Genomic DNA, 15,441 nt, shown 5'->3' with positions numbered 1-15,441 from the left:
GGTGGTGCAGGTTAGAACTTTATCTCAAGGTGGGTGGGCAGTTTACGTTGTAGATGTCTATGGACTCCAGTAACCACTTAATACCATTAAAAAATAACAGTAGCCGAAGTGTCAATTTTATCGTTTAACTAGCTGACCCGGCAGACTTCGTAATGCCTCAATCGATAAATAAAAAACCTAAACTTTTGTATAAAATAAACTTAAAACAAACAAAAGGAACCCGTCCGACGGGGGGACACATCAAAGGAGAAACAAAATTATTATTTTTATTTAATTCCGAGCATTTTCATATTTATGTACCTTTTAAACCTTCTTTGGACTTCCACAAAGAATTTAAGACCAAAATTAGCCAAATCGGTCCAGCCGTTCTCGAGTTTTAGCGAGACTAACGAACAGCAATTCATTTTTATATAATATATAGATAGACGTATCAACCTTCACACATAATTTAAAAAAAACATGCAGTATTAATATTTAAACATGTGATCTTATCGAGGGGTGAAAGACTTTATTTTAAACGACATTTTGCTTAATACGCGACATTTATCTTTCTAATAAAAATGTACATTTTATTTGGTATTGGCATTAACGATTACATGTTTTTAATTGAATTTCAATTATGTTTACCCTATTCAAATAGCAGAAGAAGTTTGTTTGTCGTGATATTTGTATCAAATTTTAAACTTTAAATGGCTCTCCAGTATTGTCGTAAAAATATAAAATAGGTATCACCACCCCGCCTATTTTTGCCGTGAATCAATAATCCGTTTCGGTTCGAAGGATGCGGCAGCCGTTGTAACTATACTTGAAACCTTAGAACTTATATCTCAAGGTGGGTGGCGCATTTACGTGGTAGATGTCTATGGGCTCCAGTAACCATTTAACACCAGGTGGGCTGTGAGCTCGTCCACCCGTCTAAGCAATAAAAAAAAATGTCGCTTTCACCAAATAGACATTCATTCATCCCTTGTTATTATTAAAGTGCGTTAAGGTATTTCCTTTGAAAAATTAGTACCTGCCCGCGATATTTGAGCCCCGTTATAATCGTATCTTTTGATGCTAGTACAAAGGGCGTCCTTATCCTTTCGACCACGACGACTGTGCTGCCATCTATCGAGATATCCCATATGAAATAAAAATACTTGTAGATTAAACTAAGATATCCTTAAACCGTAAACCTTATTAAATCATTGATAAATAAATATCTATACCTAGTCAGGTCATAAGTATTGTCACACAGTAAAAACTTTTCTTTTAGAATGCTGGCCACAAAAAAGTTTATTGAATTCGAATTTCGAATTGTTCATGAAAATAAAAATGTATACTTTTAGAATTTTACTCATTTTTAAATATGGAGTGGACGCTTAAAGAAGACCGTGTTGCAGTTATTGCGTTGCATCGTTGCGGTTACGCGCCAATTCAAATTTTTAACATACTGAAAAATTTGAATATAACCAAAAGATTCGTTTATCGTACCATCAAACGATACAATGAAGACTCTAGAGTAGATGACAGGTCAAGAAGTGGTCGCCCTCGGTCTGTTAGGACTCCAGCAGTGATAAAAGCTGTGAAGGCGCGAATTCAAAGAAATCCCAAACGTAACCAGAAACTGTTGGCCCTTCAGATGGGGTTAAGCAGAACCACGGTGAAAAGGGTGTTAAATGAAGACTTAGGGCTTCGGGCATATCGAAGAAAAACAGGACATCGTTTGAATGCTCGTCTAATGGACCTGAGACTGAAGAGATGCCGCGCTTTGTTGAAGCGGTACGCGGGAAAAAAATATCGGGAAATTATTTTTTGGGATGAAAAAATTTTTATCGTAGAAGAGAGCTACAACAAACAAAATGATAAGGTGTACGCGCACAGTAGTGAAGAAGCGAGCAACCGTATTCCGCGTGTCCAACGAGGTCATTTTCCATCCTCGCTCATGGTATGGTTGGGAGTTTCTTATTGGGGCTTAACAGAGGTACATTTTTGTGAGAAAGGTGTAAAAACGAATGCAGTTGTGTATCAAAATACAGTCCTGACGAACCTTATGGAACTTGTTTCTCATACCATGTTCAATAACAGGCACTGGGTATTCCAACAAGATTCGGCGCCAGCTCATAGAGCGAAGAGCACACAAGACTGGCTGGCGGCGCGTGAAATCGACTTCATCCGGCACGAAGACTGGCCCTCCTCCAGTCCAGATTTGAATCCGTTAGATTACAAGATATGGCAACACTTGGAGGAAAAGGCGTGCTCAAAGCCTCATCCCAATTTGGAGTCACTCAAGACATCCTTGATTAAGGCAGTCGCCGATATTGACATGGACCTCGTTCGTGCTGCGATAGACGACTGGCCGCGCAGATTGAAGGCCTGTATTCAAAATCACGGAGGTCATTTTGAATAAACTTTAGTGTCATAAGAATCTATGTTTTGTTAAGTTCATTTTGGTATATGAATGGTTACATAATGAATAAACTTGTTTCAATTATTTTACATTAAACATGTGACAGAATTTATGACCTGACTAGGTATATATTAATACGTGAAGCAAAATTTTGTAGGTACCCCTTTTTACGAAAACTGCGCGGACGGAGGAGTATGAAATTTTCCACACTTATAGAGAATATAGAGAAGGATTGCAGAATGTTATTTTTTTTAATGATGCATAAAAAACACATTAAATCAATAAAGAAAACATTACACACACCACCATCTATTTGACACACAGACGCATGCATATAGGTATACATGTATACTCTGTTTATTGTCAAACTTATGTTATTATTTAAAGTCTGTGGTCAAATTGAGAATAGATCAATATTGTTTGTTTTTAATATTATTTGTCTAAAGTGTAGTCTTGAAATCTGTGAATAAAGAAGTATAAGTTTTTGACAATAAAACTATAATAATGTTCAAACTTATAATTTAAATTAATTATAGTCGAATTTCGACTACTGCGGGACCACTAGTTAATGATAAATATTTCACAATAAACCATAGTATCACAATTTATTTACATGTCATGTGTCAAAAAAGGTCCAGTTCTAAACACGTTATCATGTCATCGACCGAAGCAATAAAACGTTTGATCAATTTAACAAAAAAAGCATCATGATGATTATATATAAACTCGTTTTCATCCCACGCTTTTTTACAATAAAATCATTTTGTCTTACACTATTTTTAATTAAATTTTATTAAAATTTATTTTCTATTTTTTAGTTGGATTTTCTATAAAAGCGTTTTTTTTTGTTTTTTTTTAAACTATTATTTATTTTTAATTTTTTAGTTGAATTTCAAATATTTGTTTTTAATTTTTTTATTTGTCATCGGTCCTTAATAAGTATACGAAATTTCGAGTTAGTTCGACATTTTGAAGGAGGTCAAAATCATGTTCAAAGATTCTGTTACAAAAATACACACGTCCGAAGCTAATAAAAGCTTTTTAAAAAAAAAGGATCATGATGATTATATTATATTAAATCGTTTCGCAGACGCGGTGGTGGGGGCCAGCAGGAGTCGCCGCGAACTCAGCGAAAAGATCAGCAGGTACAGAACAGACAGACCAAAGTCACTTCCTACATCATTTGCGCACGATTCTCCGCACGAGACGGACGTGTCGTTATCAAACACAGTTACAACAACATAACAAATTGTTTAGCGCTTGTTTTTATTTTCGTGATTCTCTAAGCCCTTGTGTTATTGTTAAATCGAGTATTTCTCACGGATCGCTTAGCAGCAATTGGGACCTTTTTTAAGATAAAGAGGTCTGATGCCGTATGACAACCTTGGAACCTGAAGAGTGTACCTTGTGAGTATTAGTGTAATGTGAACGTAAACAAATTGCGGCCTTGGGAACGTTTGTATTAATTCAAAATTATTGTGAAATGAACGAGGAAAATGTTTAAACAAGTGTGTGCGGACGCGTAGTTTGTTTTTCAATTTTTTTTCTTCGTTAATAAGCAGTTATATCGTTATAAAGCAATGTTTGTGTAACCTTGTCGTGCTAATTGACTCGTAATTAATGTGCATTGTTAGTTTATAACTTGAATTTAATCTACATTTCCACCTAATTAATGTCCTTCAATGATTTAGTACAGTTTACCAGTTGTTACCAATTTTTTTTATGATTATTAAAAATGTTTTATTGCGTAAAACAATCTCACGCAATTCAGATAAAATGCAACAATCACTTTATAATTCGCAAGCGACAGTGTTGTTAACATTTCGCGTAATAAAACTCGAACAATGAATTGTTTGTTACACGTAAACAAGATCGCACGTTGTTACAAAATTATTACGATTACAAAACCGAGTACATACCTACATACGGCTTGTTGTTATCGTCACATGTCGAGATTCGTTCGGAAAACGAGTCTTGATTTGCAGCTTCGCCGTCCAAAAACATTGAAAGTCGGCCGCGGTGAGAGGGGCGGACACCGAGCGGCCTTGCCCCACTTGCTAAATTACGTGACTCTTTCTGTAATAGCCACTTGTGTTGCATTGTGTAAGTGTAATGGACAAGTCTCTGAACCTTAGATGGCTCTGCTATTATAAACGACTAGCCGTACCCGTCCGCTTCGCTGGCCATTTAAAATTAACATTATTATTTCTCACCCCCACAAAGATTCTCATCATTAACGCCCCCACAACCGGTGTAGAGAGGCCAAAACTCATATAAATATTAGCCTATCCATTAAGTACATGTATTTTCTACACGGATACCAAGTTTCAAGTCAATCGGATGCATGGTTCAGTAGTTACAAGGGAACATCCATAAAAACCGCTGTAGATTAATATATTATTTGTATAGACTATAGATAGTAATACATTGAGCGTTTGAAATAACGCACACAGACATACTCGTATGACTCGGGGCATGTTCCTTTTATAAGCAAAAATAAAAAGACAAAAACACCTGGCGCATATTGATTGTAACGGTAAATAATAGTAACTGTTGAACAAATATTGGTTCCACGTTCGTATCTGTGATGATAGGTTTGTTTGCAGAGCTGGTCCCGCGAAGCCGCGTCGTCCCGACCGCGCGGTCTACGTGCCCAGAGCTCTACGGCAGGCCGACAACGCATCATCGGACGAAAGTAAAACCGAGAACAACAAACGGACCAGCCAAATTAACGAGATACCAAAGTGCCCTAAGTCGCCAGCGCCGAGAGACAAGTCCGCTCACGGCACACCCAGGAAGTCCTTAGACAAAACCTTCTGCAACGTCTACGTGCCGCCGCACCTCAGGAATCAGAGATCTCCTCAAGCCGCTAACGACTCGCCAGACGTCCAGACGACGTCCTCCGACGCAAACGAATCCGTGCCTTCAGGCTACCAAGTGCCAAATAGTGAGAGTGCAATATCGTTTAGTGCCGAGAATTTAGGTGACGTTGAAGTGAACGAGAGTTTTTATATAGGTGATTATTTCGCGAACGGACAGCTAGGGTTCTACAGCCCGAGCTATTACGGCGAGTACGCGGACCCGAGCCGGGAATACGGGTCGGACCGGACCCAGTGGCGGACCAATGAGCTAGACGACAACATGGCGATGAACGAACAGAATCAAAGCAATATTATAGATAAGGATTATATATACGAGAAAGATGAAGATTACGAGAAGGAAGAGCTTAAAAGAGCTTCGCAGGAGATCAACAGGAGCAGCAAGAGGATAATAAAGCAGAGTTTCGATTCTGACGTGCTCGTTATATCGGATCCAGCTGACGAAACAGAAGAGAAGACAGACGTTTCGGTCGTGCCAGAGAAGGACGTGAAAGAGCCAGAAGCGAAGAAAACCAAACCAAAACTTGAGCCCAAAGTTTCTTTGAAGCGGGAAGATAACGACTGGGACGCGGTTTTCGATGACACGGGCGAGTGCCTTGACCCGTCTCTGTTGGAGGAGCTGACGACGACCGTAGGCAGGGTCCACATCAGCAAAGCCAAGAACAACTACGAGCAGTACCAGACCAGGGGTCAGTCGTTGTTCAACGGTCCCTACGACGAGACGTTTGGTCACGTCGTCGAAGTGTACGACTTCCCTAGTGAATTCAAAACGAACGATTTGTTCTCGTTGTTCAGTGAATATAAGGACACCGGCTTCGAGATTAAGTGGGTCGATGACACGCACGCCCTGATCGTCTTCAGCAGCGCCAAGATCGGTGAGTTGTACTTTATAAATTTTTTTTTCTTTTTTTTTTATTAAGTACGCAACACACATCACAAGCTAAAAAGATAAATAAAAAACACAAGTAAAAAGAAACAAAATCTGATTTGCAACATAAGCCATGTGCGCACGACTAAACAAGACAAAGTGACGAATTTGGTATACAACGTTCCTTAAAATTATACGACAAAACAACACGATAACGAAAACTAATCTAACTTATTAACTTATAATGTAAGGAAACCATTTTATTTCCAATATACAATTAAAACTATTACACTACTTAACCTATTATATTATTAACATGGAGGATGTCCTTGAACATTTTTATAAACGTCACTAATCTACAAGTAAGAAATTATTATATTACTAGCGACCCGCCCTCGCTTCGCTTCGGAAACTGTAATTTATTATTGATTTCTCCACTATTTAATGGATGTTATAATACATATAAACCTTCCTCTTCAATCATCTTTCTGTAATATCTATTAAAAAAACCGCATCAAAATCCGTTGCGTAGTTTTAAAGATTTAAGCATACATAGGAATATAGGGACAGAGAAAGCGACTTTGTTTTATACTCTGTGATATTATAAGTGTGATATTATAAAATTGTTAATATAACAATGTTAAATATGTATGTTTCTTTTTCTCGAATTTTCGATAGTTAATGGGGCAAACCCCCGGGCCTAGGCCAAATGGTATTCACCATGCGAATTGACGTATTTCAAAAACTTCGAACAATTATGCACATATTTAATATGGCTATTTTTTGCATGATTATTATTATTATATTATTGCTATAATTATAGTGTATACAAACAATTCTTATGCTATACGGTCTAAACCAAGTGTGGGGCTCTTTCTAGGGTTTAATTAAAATAATTTTTATTATAATTTAGCGCTTAGCTGACACACAGTGTTAAGCCCATTTTTAAAGACTCTTTAACGGATACAAAATATTAGTTTCGAATCGAAGGCTATTTATACATAATTAGGTAAATTTTAATGAGATATAAGAGAAACATATTTTACAGAAATATTAAATATTCTAATCTCGCGTTTTTTCCGCCTCTTACCGTAAAGTATTCTAAACGTCGGAAAGTATACGGAAGTAATATGATAACAATAAAAAAAAACGTGAGAATAAACCGTAAAAGTAATCTTAATTATGTCTTACGGCTTGCTTAAACCAAAGAATATGTTATACGTATCTCTTGTGGCTTTTGTAGGGCGATGAGCACGTGGCCCGCTTGATGGTGAGTGGTTACCGCCGCTCATGGACATCAGCAATACAGACAAGTTTCGCCCTACCAAATCGATGCCTCCAATGAACACTACTCTAACTCAAAATTTTGAAATTTTCGTTTTTCACGCAAATCCCTTTACTATTTTAAAAGTATTACAAATCATTATTGATGGGGTTCGAAGCAAGAGTAAATCAGCTAGTTACACAAGAAAAAGCCATAAATATATCTGCAATAATAAAGATTTTATCAACTTTTTTCGTTTAAACGATCCTCCTGTAAACACTATTTTACATGTATCTGATATATAGATATGTATTTAGTATTTTGTCACTCACGTTAGCTCAAAAACATATAGCATATATCCTATAGACTATAGAGTATATGCTTGAAGCATATTAAAAAAAATAATTTAAACAATTTCCGTTATTAAATGACAGAAAAATACATAATATTCATCTTGTTACAATTATATAATTAGCAACTTCTAAATGAATTATGGGAAATCTAAACTAGAAGTAGAAATATTAACGAATTTAATTTATATTAAAACCGATTTTCAATTTCGTTTTATTTTCATACTAGCGACCCGCCCTCGCTTCGCTTCGGAAACATTAAAACACACATAAAACCAAAAATAAAAAATAAAAAAAAAAATAAAAAAAAAGTAGCCTATGTTCATCAGGGACAATGTCGGCTTCTAATGGAAAAAGAATTTTTCAAATCGGTCCAGTAGTTTCGGAGCCTATTCGAAACAAACAAACAAACAAACAAATCTTTCCTCTTTATAATATTAGTATAGATATAGATATAGACTAGTGGACCCGGCAAACTTTGTTCCGCCACACGGTTTATTTCAAACGCATCAACCGGTCAACTTCAAAATTCTACTATAATTAACCATAGACTACATTACGTTTAGCTGTCAGTTGCGTTTTGTTATTCCATATCAGTTGCGTTTTGTTATACCACGTTTTATGTCACGTCCCACGGGAATGTGATAAAAAGTATCCTATGTCCTTCTCCAGGCTCTAAGCTACCTCCTCACCAATTTTCAGCCAAATCAGTTCATCCGTTCTTGAGTTATAAATAGTGTAACTAACACGACTTTCTTTTATATATATAGATTACACAATTTTATAACCTAAATAAAAAAAAAAAATTGTTATTTTCCAAATGACATCGGAATATTTGGTACATCCTTATCGGAGACTAATCGTGTTATCGTTTCTTCGTCGACCGATAAAATAACATTTATTCTGTTAATTTATCAAAGGATTCATATAATAACGTATATAAGAATTGACGGTTTGCATTTTATATATTTACGAAAAGAAAAAAATATTAAGTAAAGCCGGCTTACGGACGATAATTTTACGTTGATAACGTCAGTAGCAGAAATATTCGAACTACTAGCTATGACGTCACGCGAGAAGAAAGATAAATGTGTCACAAGCGAACGCTCGGGCCGATCGTGCCTCTCTATCGCTTGTTCCGCGCTCTCGCTTGCACGCTAAGGCTCAGGCGGAACGTGACACTTTTTCGTGCGTGCAGCCGACTTTCATCGATTTTTAAGACGTTTTTATCACGCCAAAAACTCTGAAAATATTAAATAAAAGTTTTAGTTCAATGATATACTGCAAATTGTCCTATGACGGTAGAATAGAGTTCATAAAACAAATTCAGTAGACTTGTCTTTTTATATTCTTGGAATTTGTCTTATCGTGAAATTAACAGAGCTACACTACTGTTTGTCTGATGATCGAAATTCGACCATATACTGTTACTACCTTAAGATTCACTTTCGTTATGGCTGCTTTGTAATTGTGTATTTATGTATAGATATTATGGCTCGTTGCACGGAATTTTTTTGATAGCTTTCTGCTTCGTGGGTGAGTTATTTGATTGGTGCGTGGCTGATTACAGTTGCCGACTTGGGTATCACAGGGATCGGCATCGACTGTTGTAAACACTATTATTTAACTCGTTCCTTAGTCTATTTTTACATTTAACGTCGAGACGATAGGAAGCCACTGTCGTATCGATATTTTTACTCGAAACAGTATTGGTCATTTACTGAATATCGAAAGAGAAGTATCGATCGATTTTATCGGTCGATATTAAAAAAAAACACGTGTGGCACTCGGAGACTGCCGCGGTAAAGCTATTGCATAGCATTTTTTATCAACTTATGCAATTATAATTAGACAATAAGAATTTAATATTAAAACAATAATAAAATAAGACCACGCTATATTTATAAACATTAACAAAAGCAAAACATTAATTGTCCCCTTCACACTCATAAGCTAGACCGCGCGAGAGAGAGATGGGCAGACTTTTCATGATGTGCATACAGTGCGACGTCACTCCGCGCGCTTATTCACAAACACTACACCACGGAATAGATAAATAAGGTTGGAATGGTAATGTAGGCGGGGCACGCGTGCCACAGTTATGATCGAACAAACATAACTCGACCGATTCTTTCATTCACCGCGTTTAGTGCGCTTCGGAATACTTGGGCGAACAGATCTCCGCTTTATAGTGCCGTGTTGTGCAATTATAACTTGTAAAACAAAAAATCAGACCTCAAGTATAGAGCGAGGAGGTTTATCTTTCGATCGGTAAGTCGAAATTACCATTTAATTACAATATTATTTGTCTAAAACATAAAAATATACTGAGCATTATGAAATTCCAAACATTAACAATATTATTGCAGCAAGTTATAAATAGCATACATTGCGCGATGTGTACTCGCCCAATGAACGCAATGACCAAGTCAGCTTCCAATGTACTACATGCATTGCGTTCTCTACACTTCAATCTTTGAAATTTCGGCCTTTGCCCTGATTGGCCGTGGTGCACGGCGCTAGTTTGTCGATAGTGAGGTGACCATGTGGTGAAATAAAATCATCGACAGAATTCTCGACTATATTTACATTTGACATGGATAATTTTTGCATTATTTTATATTTAATTAATGATACCTAGTATATTCTTAGTGAGACGTATTTTGAGTAAAATAAATATGTATTATTATTATTGAATTATTATCATTGAATTAAAGTGAAGGTATAATATAAAGGGACATGTAGACCTCTCATTTACGGGTATTTACTATATTGTCTAAGACGTATTAAAATCTAAGTAAAATGCCATTTGACTTATGCAGTAAATAAAAAATTTTAGGTTTCCTAAAGAACCTAACGCCAGGGAACAATGGATTGACGTGACAGGTAGAGGAAACTGGAGACAAAGACGAGTACTATTTGCTCTAAACATTTTACTGAAAATGATTTTACCATAAAAAAAATCAGAATACACTTAGTTCTGAAAAATTCATTCGCAATTAATAGCAAGCGCCAACTGCTTAACAAATACGTTTTATTCCAGCGACAGTGACTATTTGTAATTAATGAAAGTAAAATAGTTTTTTTTTTCAATATTTATTTTATGTTTCATTTTCTCCAATTCATTAGATAATTTATCGATAAAGAATATCGATTTTATCAAGCACTAGCGTGTATGAACATTTTTATTGCCTTTTTGCGTGTGTGAGTGTGTGTGCCCACGGGTGTTTTGTGCTAGTTTGCGAACGAATATCTGTCCTGAGATTTATGTGTGGGTATTTTGTTGTGTGCGAAATACTTGTAATCACAGTGTGTGTATGTGTAGAAATTAAAATAGTGGGGATGAAGCGGCGACACTGGTTCTAATACAAAATTAGAGAAAAGGCCTTTCCAACCTTATTTATCTATTCCGTGCACTACACAAGCGCAACTTGTGAATATGTTGAACGCGAGCTACATGGTAGGCGGAGTGGGGAGTGTTAGGCTTTATTTTCGTTACGGAATTTCTTGATTCGGTCGCCGCGCTCAAAGCCCGCGATAAAAGCTATGCAATAGCTTAGAAATAAAGATGATTTTTCCCTATCTGTGGAATTTGAACACTTGCATTTTCGCATTGCTCGATACTAGTATAATGGGTGTCTTATCTTTTAGACCACCATGACATTTAAACGTGCTTGCTATTGTATGTTACCGATAATGAAAACACGGAAGTCCTACCTTAAGACTAATAGATGTAGAATGCCTAACACCTGCACTTAACATTGTTTTTGTAACTCGAGTATTTTTTTATTTTTTTTTTATTGATAAGGTGGATGGACGAGCTCACAGCTGGTGTTAAGTGGTTACTGGAGCCCATAGACATCTACAACGTAAAAGCGCCACCCACCTTGAGATATAAGTTCTAAGGTTTCAAGTATAGTTACAACGGCTGCCCCACCCTTCAAACCGCATTACTGCTTCACAGCAGAAATAGGCAGGGTGGTGGTACCTACCCGCGCGGACTAACAAGAGGTCCTACCACCAGTAAAGTATTACGCAGTATTTCTCTTTCTATCGCAGCCATTGCGACTGACAGTATTATTAACATGTGTCTCCTGTCTATGAATCTAGAGCTCTTGATCAATTCGACATTGGCATGGCAATGATACCTACGTCGTATTCTTATTTTATTTTTCCTGCCACGCAATCTTCTAAATCCACTACAGATGTTTCGACATTACACTATTATCTGTGACGCGATGGCATTATCAATTTTAATTTAAAGATAAGACAATTTTTAGGTCAGTTAATCTCTAAATAACAACACGCGAATTCGTCTATAAGCGTTTTTTGTAAATGAATTATCTCGTCATATTATACAAAATATTGTTTGCTTTGTTAGTAAATTTTTTAACACAAACATTACGATCACGACACAAGTTACGTGACGTAAACATGACGCAAGTGATGTGTAATATCGACGCACCAATTAAACTGCTATTTTAGCTTACGTTTTCTTAATAAGTAATCGTTTTAATTACAATGTAATACCATTAATTTGGTATACGATTCGAACCTTTTTTTTTTCTTGTAATACGAGTGATCTAAATTTGGATAGTGAGTTTAGTAGTTAAATGTCACAGCGTCAAAACATTGAGACATGATATCGAAGTCTCGAAAGGAATATCATATTATAGCTTTTATTTTTATTGCTTATATGGGTGGACGAGCTCACAGCCCGCCTGGTGTTAAGTGGTTACTGGAGCCCATGGACATCTACAACGTGAATGCGCCACCCACCTTGAGATATAAGTTCTAAGATCTCAAGTATAGTTACAACGGCTACCCCATCCTTTAAACCGAAACGCATCACTGCTTCACGGCAGAAATAGGCAGGGCGGTGGTACCTACCCGCGCGGACTCTCAAGAGGTCCTACCACCAGTAAATCGGCGTAGTCAATTCAATTAATAATCCGTTGTAATATTGTTTCGGGCTTACTGACCCTAATTTGTGTGAAAGAAAAAAGACCCGAATCGAGAATGTCTCGTAAATGGCTCCTACACAATAAATTACACGTGAACTTAAAACGCGATTAGTTTCGCTCTTACTGTTTTCTAAGAGCTTATGACCTTTGCGTGCTTCCTTGTTACAGACGGTACCATTCACGCGATCGTCGCGTGAAACAAATCGTTTTGTATAAAATTAATTATTCGTTACGAAGTTAACGTTGAGATTTTAAATGATTCCATGCTTTTGCTAGCAAAAGTCGGGCACGAGGATTGGCTTCTTGAGAAGAAGACCATACTATATGGTCTACCTAGTCTTGCCATAAATACTGAGACAAAGGAAAAAAAACATATAACATTTATTACTTGTACAGTGTGTTAGTTTAATACATGAATATAAAACAACAACAAGTATAAAAATCTTTTGCTTTCAGACAGGATTTCTTCGAATTCTTTTCCTTACTGATTTGACCATCTTTTTCGTACGAACACTACGTGGACGGCCAGATCTTTTTCTGTCACAAACAGAGGAGGACTCATTGCACCTATTAATAGCCCGATACACAAACATTTTACTAATACTAAGCGTATGGAGAGTTTTAAAAATTGCATTTGTCTCCATAGCTACTTTGTGTAATGCAATCACAGCGATTCGGTTCTCTTTATCACCCCACTCCATTTTAATATCGCAAAATATTGTACAGAGTATTGGTGCCAAAATGAGAAAACTCAATGAGAAATCATATAAAAATTACAGATTCCAAATTCAAATGTCATATTTTCTTTATTTTTAATTGTAACAGTATTTATGGCCAGACTAAGTAAGTATAGATGACCTTTTTTTCCCCCACCTATTCTAGTAAGAGGTTATTCTAGATTCGCCGTGCTAGTGGTGAGCTCACGGGGCTCAAACCTGACGACGTAGCTAACACGAACCCTAGCAAGAGTCGTGCTTCGCAGAATCTACCACCCGATCGGAAACGCGACCCACTGAGAAGATCCGGCGAGAAACTTGGTGGGCTGTGTCTGTGGGATAGATGCCGTTGCCTTGTCGGTTATATGAACTTAAATCGGCTTAAAACAATTTGAACTCTATAATAAGTACTTTTAAGTATTTAATTTCCTCTTTATTGCGTCACTTATTTTGTTAAAACTAAATTAGCAAATACCCTGTCCTGTTTTTAGGGATTAAGAGGCCCGGTGTATTCGTATCATACGACTATAGAGACAGTTATGACACAAGTTAGGTATCACGAATAACTTACATGATAAAAAAAAACGCTATACCATAAAAGCAAACCGGTAATTTTTATTAGTTTGCTTAAATAATGACAATGTAACCCGCACGGGTAAAAATAGGCACTATTGTCACGCCTATTTCTGCCGCGACCCTGTTGTTCCCGTTTGAAGGTTAGGTCAGCCGTTATACAGTTTAATTGAGGTTCCGAATGTCTCATGGTGGGCAGCACCAAATGAATTCCGGTAACCAGTCTACATCAGAAGAGCGGTGAGCTCGTTCGCTCGTCTAAGCAATAAAATCCATATACATATATAAATGAATTACTGTTCGTTAGTCTCGCTAAAACTCGAGTACGGCTGGACCGATTTGGCTAATTTTGGTCTTGAATTATTTGTGTAAGTCCAGAGAAGGTTTAAAAGGTAGTTATATATGAAAATGCTCGGAATTAAATAAAAATAACAATTTTGTTTTTCCTTTGATGTGTCCCCCGTCGGGGACGGATTCCTTTTATTTGTTTTAAGCTTATTTTATACAAAAGCTTAGGCCTTTTATTTATCGATTGAGGCACTACGAAGTCTGCCGGGTCAGCTAGTAAAAAATAAAAGAATTCTATCCTGACAAAGAAATTTCTCGTTATTCTTAATTAGAACATTTAGCGATACCCGGTGAAATGAATCAAAATAAAAACAGTCTTACAAACACAAGTCATTTCTGATCTCATTAATACCACACGCTGAGCGCAGCAGACGATGTAGGTATGTAAGTCTGTTTTAATGCAATGAAATCTGCGACGTGTGAGAATGTAATGAACATTTTTACGCTCTAATTTGATCGGCTAATCTATACTAATATATAAATCTACAATGGTTTTTACGGATGTTCCGTTATAACTACTGAACCATGCATTCGATTGACTTCAAACTTGGTATCCATGTAGAAAATACATGTACTTCATAAATAGGCTAATATTTATATGAGTGTCGGACTCCCTACACCAGTTGCGGGGGCGTTAATGATGAGAATCTTTGTGGGAGTGAGAAATAATAATATTTATTTTAAATGCCCAGCGAAGCGGACGGTACAGGTAGTATTATTATAAATTCAGATATAGTTCTTTGAATTAGTAGACGTGCAAAAGCGTGTAAGGCGTGGTGTCAATAGCTATCAATATTTTATTGACAGAAATGAGCTTATTTTACAATAAGCTTATGTTCTATTTTATAGTTGGATTTTCTGTAAAAGCGTGTTTTTTGTTTTTTGAAGTATTATTTATTAAATATGGTGTTACAATAATTAAACATCAACATGTCAATAATTAGCTATTAATTTGTACAGCAGTTGAATTAGGCTTTGTCAATATTGTGGAAGAGCTGTTAAAATTGGGAAGCTAGTCCCAACAAAGAAACCCTAATCCTGATTATTCTAGTAAGGATAACGGGTCTAATTCCTTAAAATATTGAAT

The 15,441-nt window shown here is 36.5% G+C and overlaps 1 protein-coding gene across 2 annotated transcripts in view; it reads left to right on the top strand.

The window, feature by feature from the left end:
* The window catches only part of LOC101746985 (coiled-coil domain-containing protein R3HCC1L), a 59,836-nt gene that overhangs the window by 16,844 nt on the left and 27,551 nt on the right, over window positions 1–15,441 (top strand). Inside the window, exons 4-5 of one of the 2 annotated variants that reach the window (XM_012691146.4) lie at window positions 3,483–3,537; window positions 4,999–6,146. In XM_012691146.4, coding sequence (XP_012546600.1) covers window positions 3,483–3,537; window positions 4,999–6,146 — 1,203 coding nt within the window. The other variant, XM_012691147.4, reaches the window with a different exon arrangement.

This window comes from Bombyx mori, chromosome 7 (genome assembly GCF_030269925.1).
Source record: "Bombyx mori chromosome 7, ASM3026992v2".
NCBI lineage: Eukaryota > Metazoa > Arthropoda > Insecta > Lepidoptera > Bombycidae > Bombyx > Bombyx mori.
The sequence above is the reverse complement of the archived record's forward strand: the minus strand, read 5'-3'. Positions and strand labels throughout refer to the sequence as shown.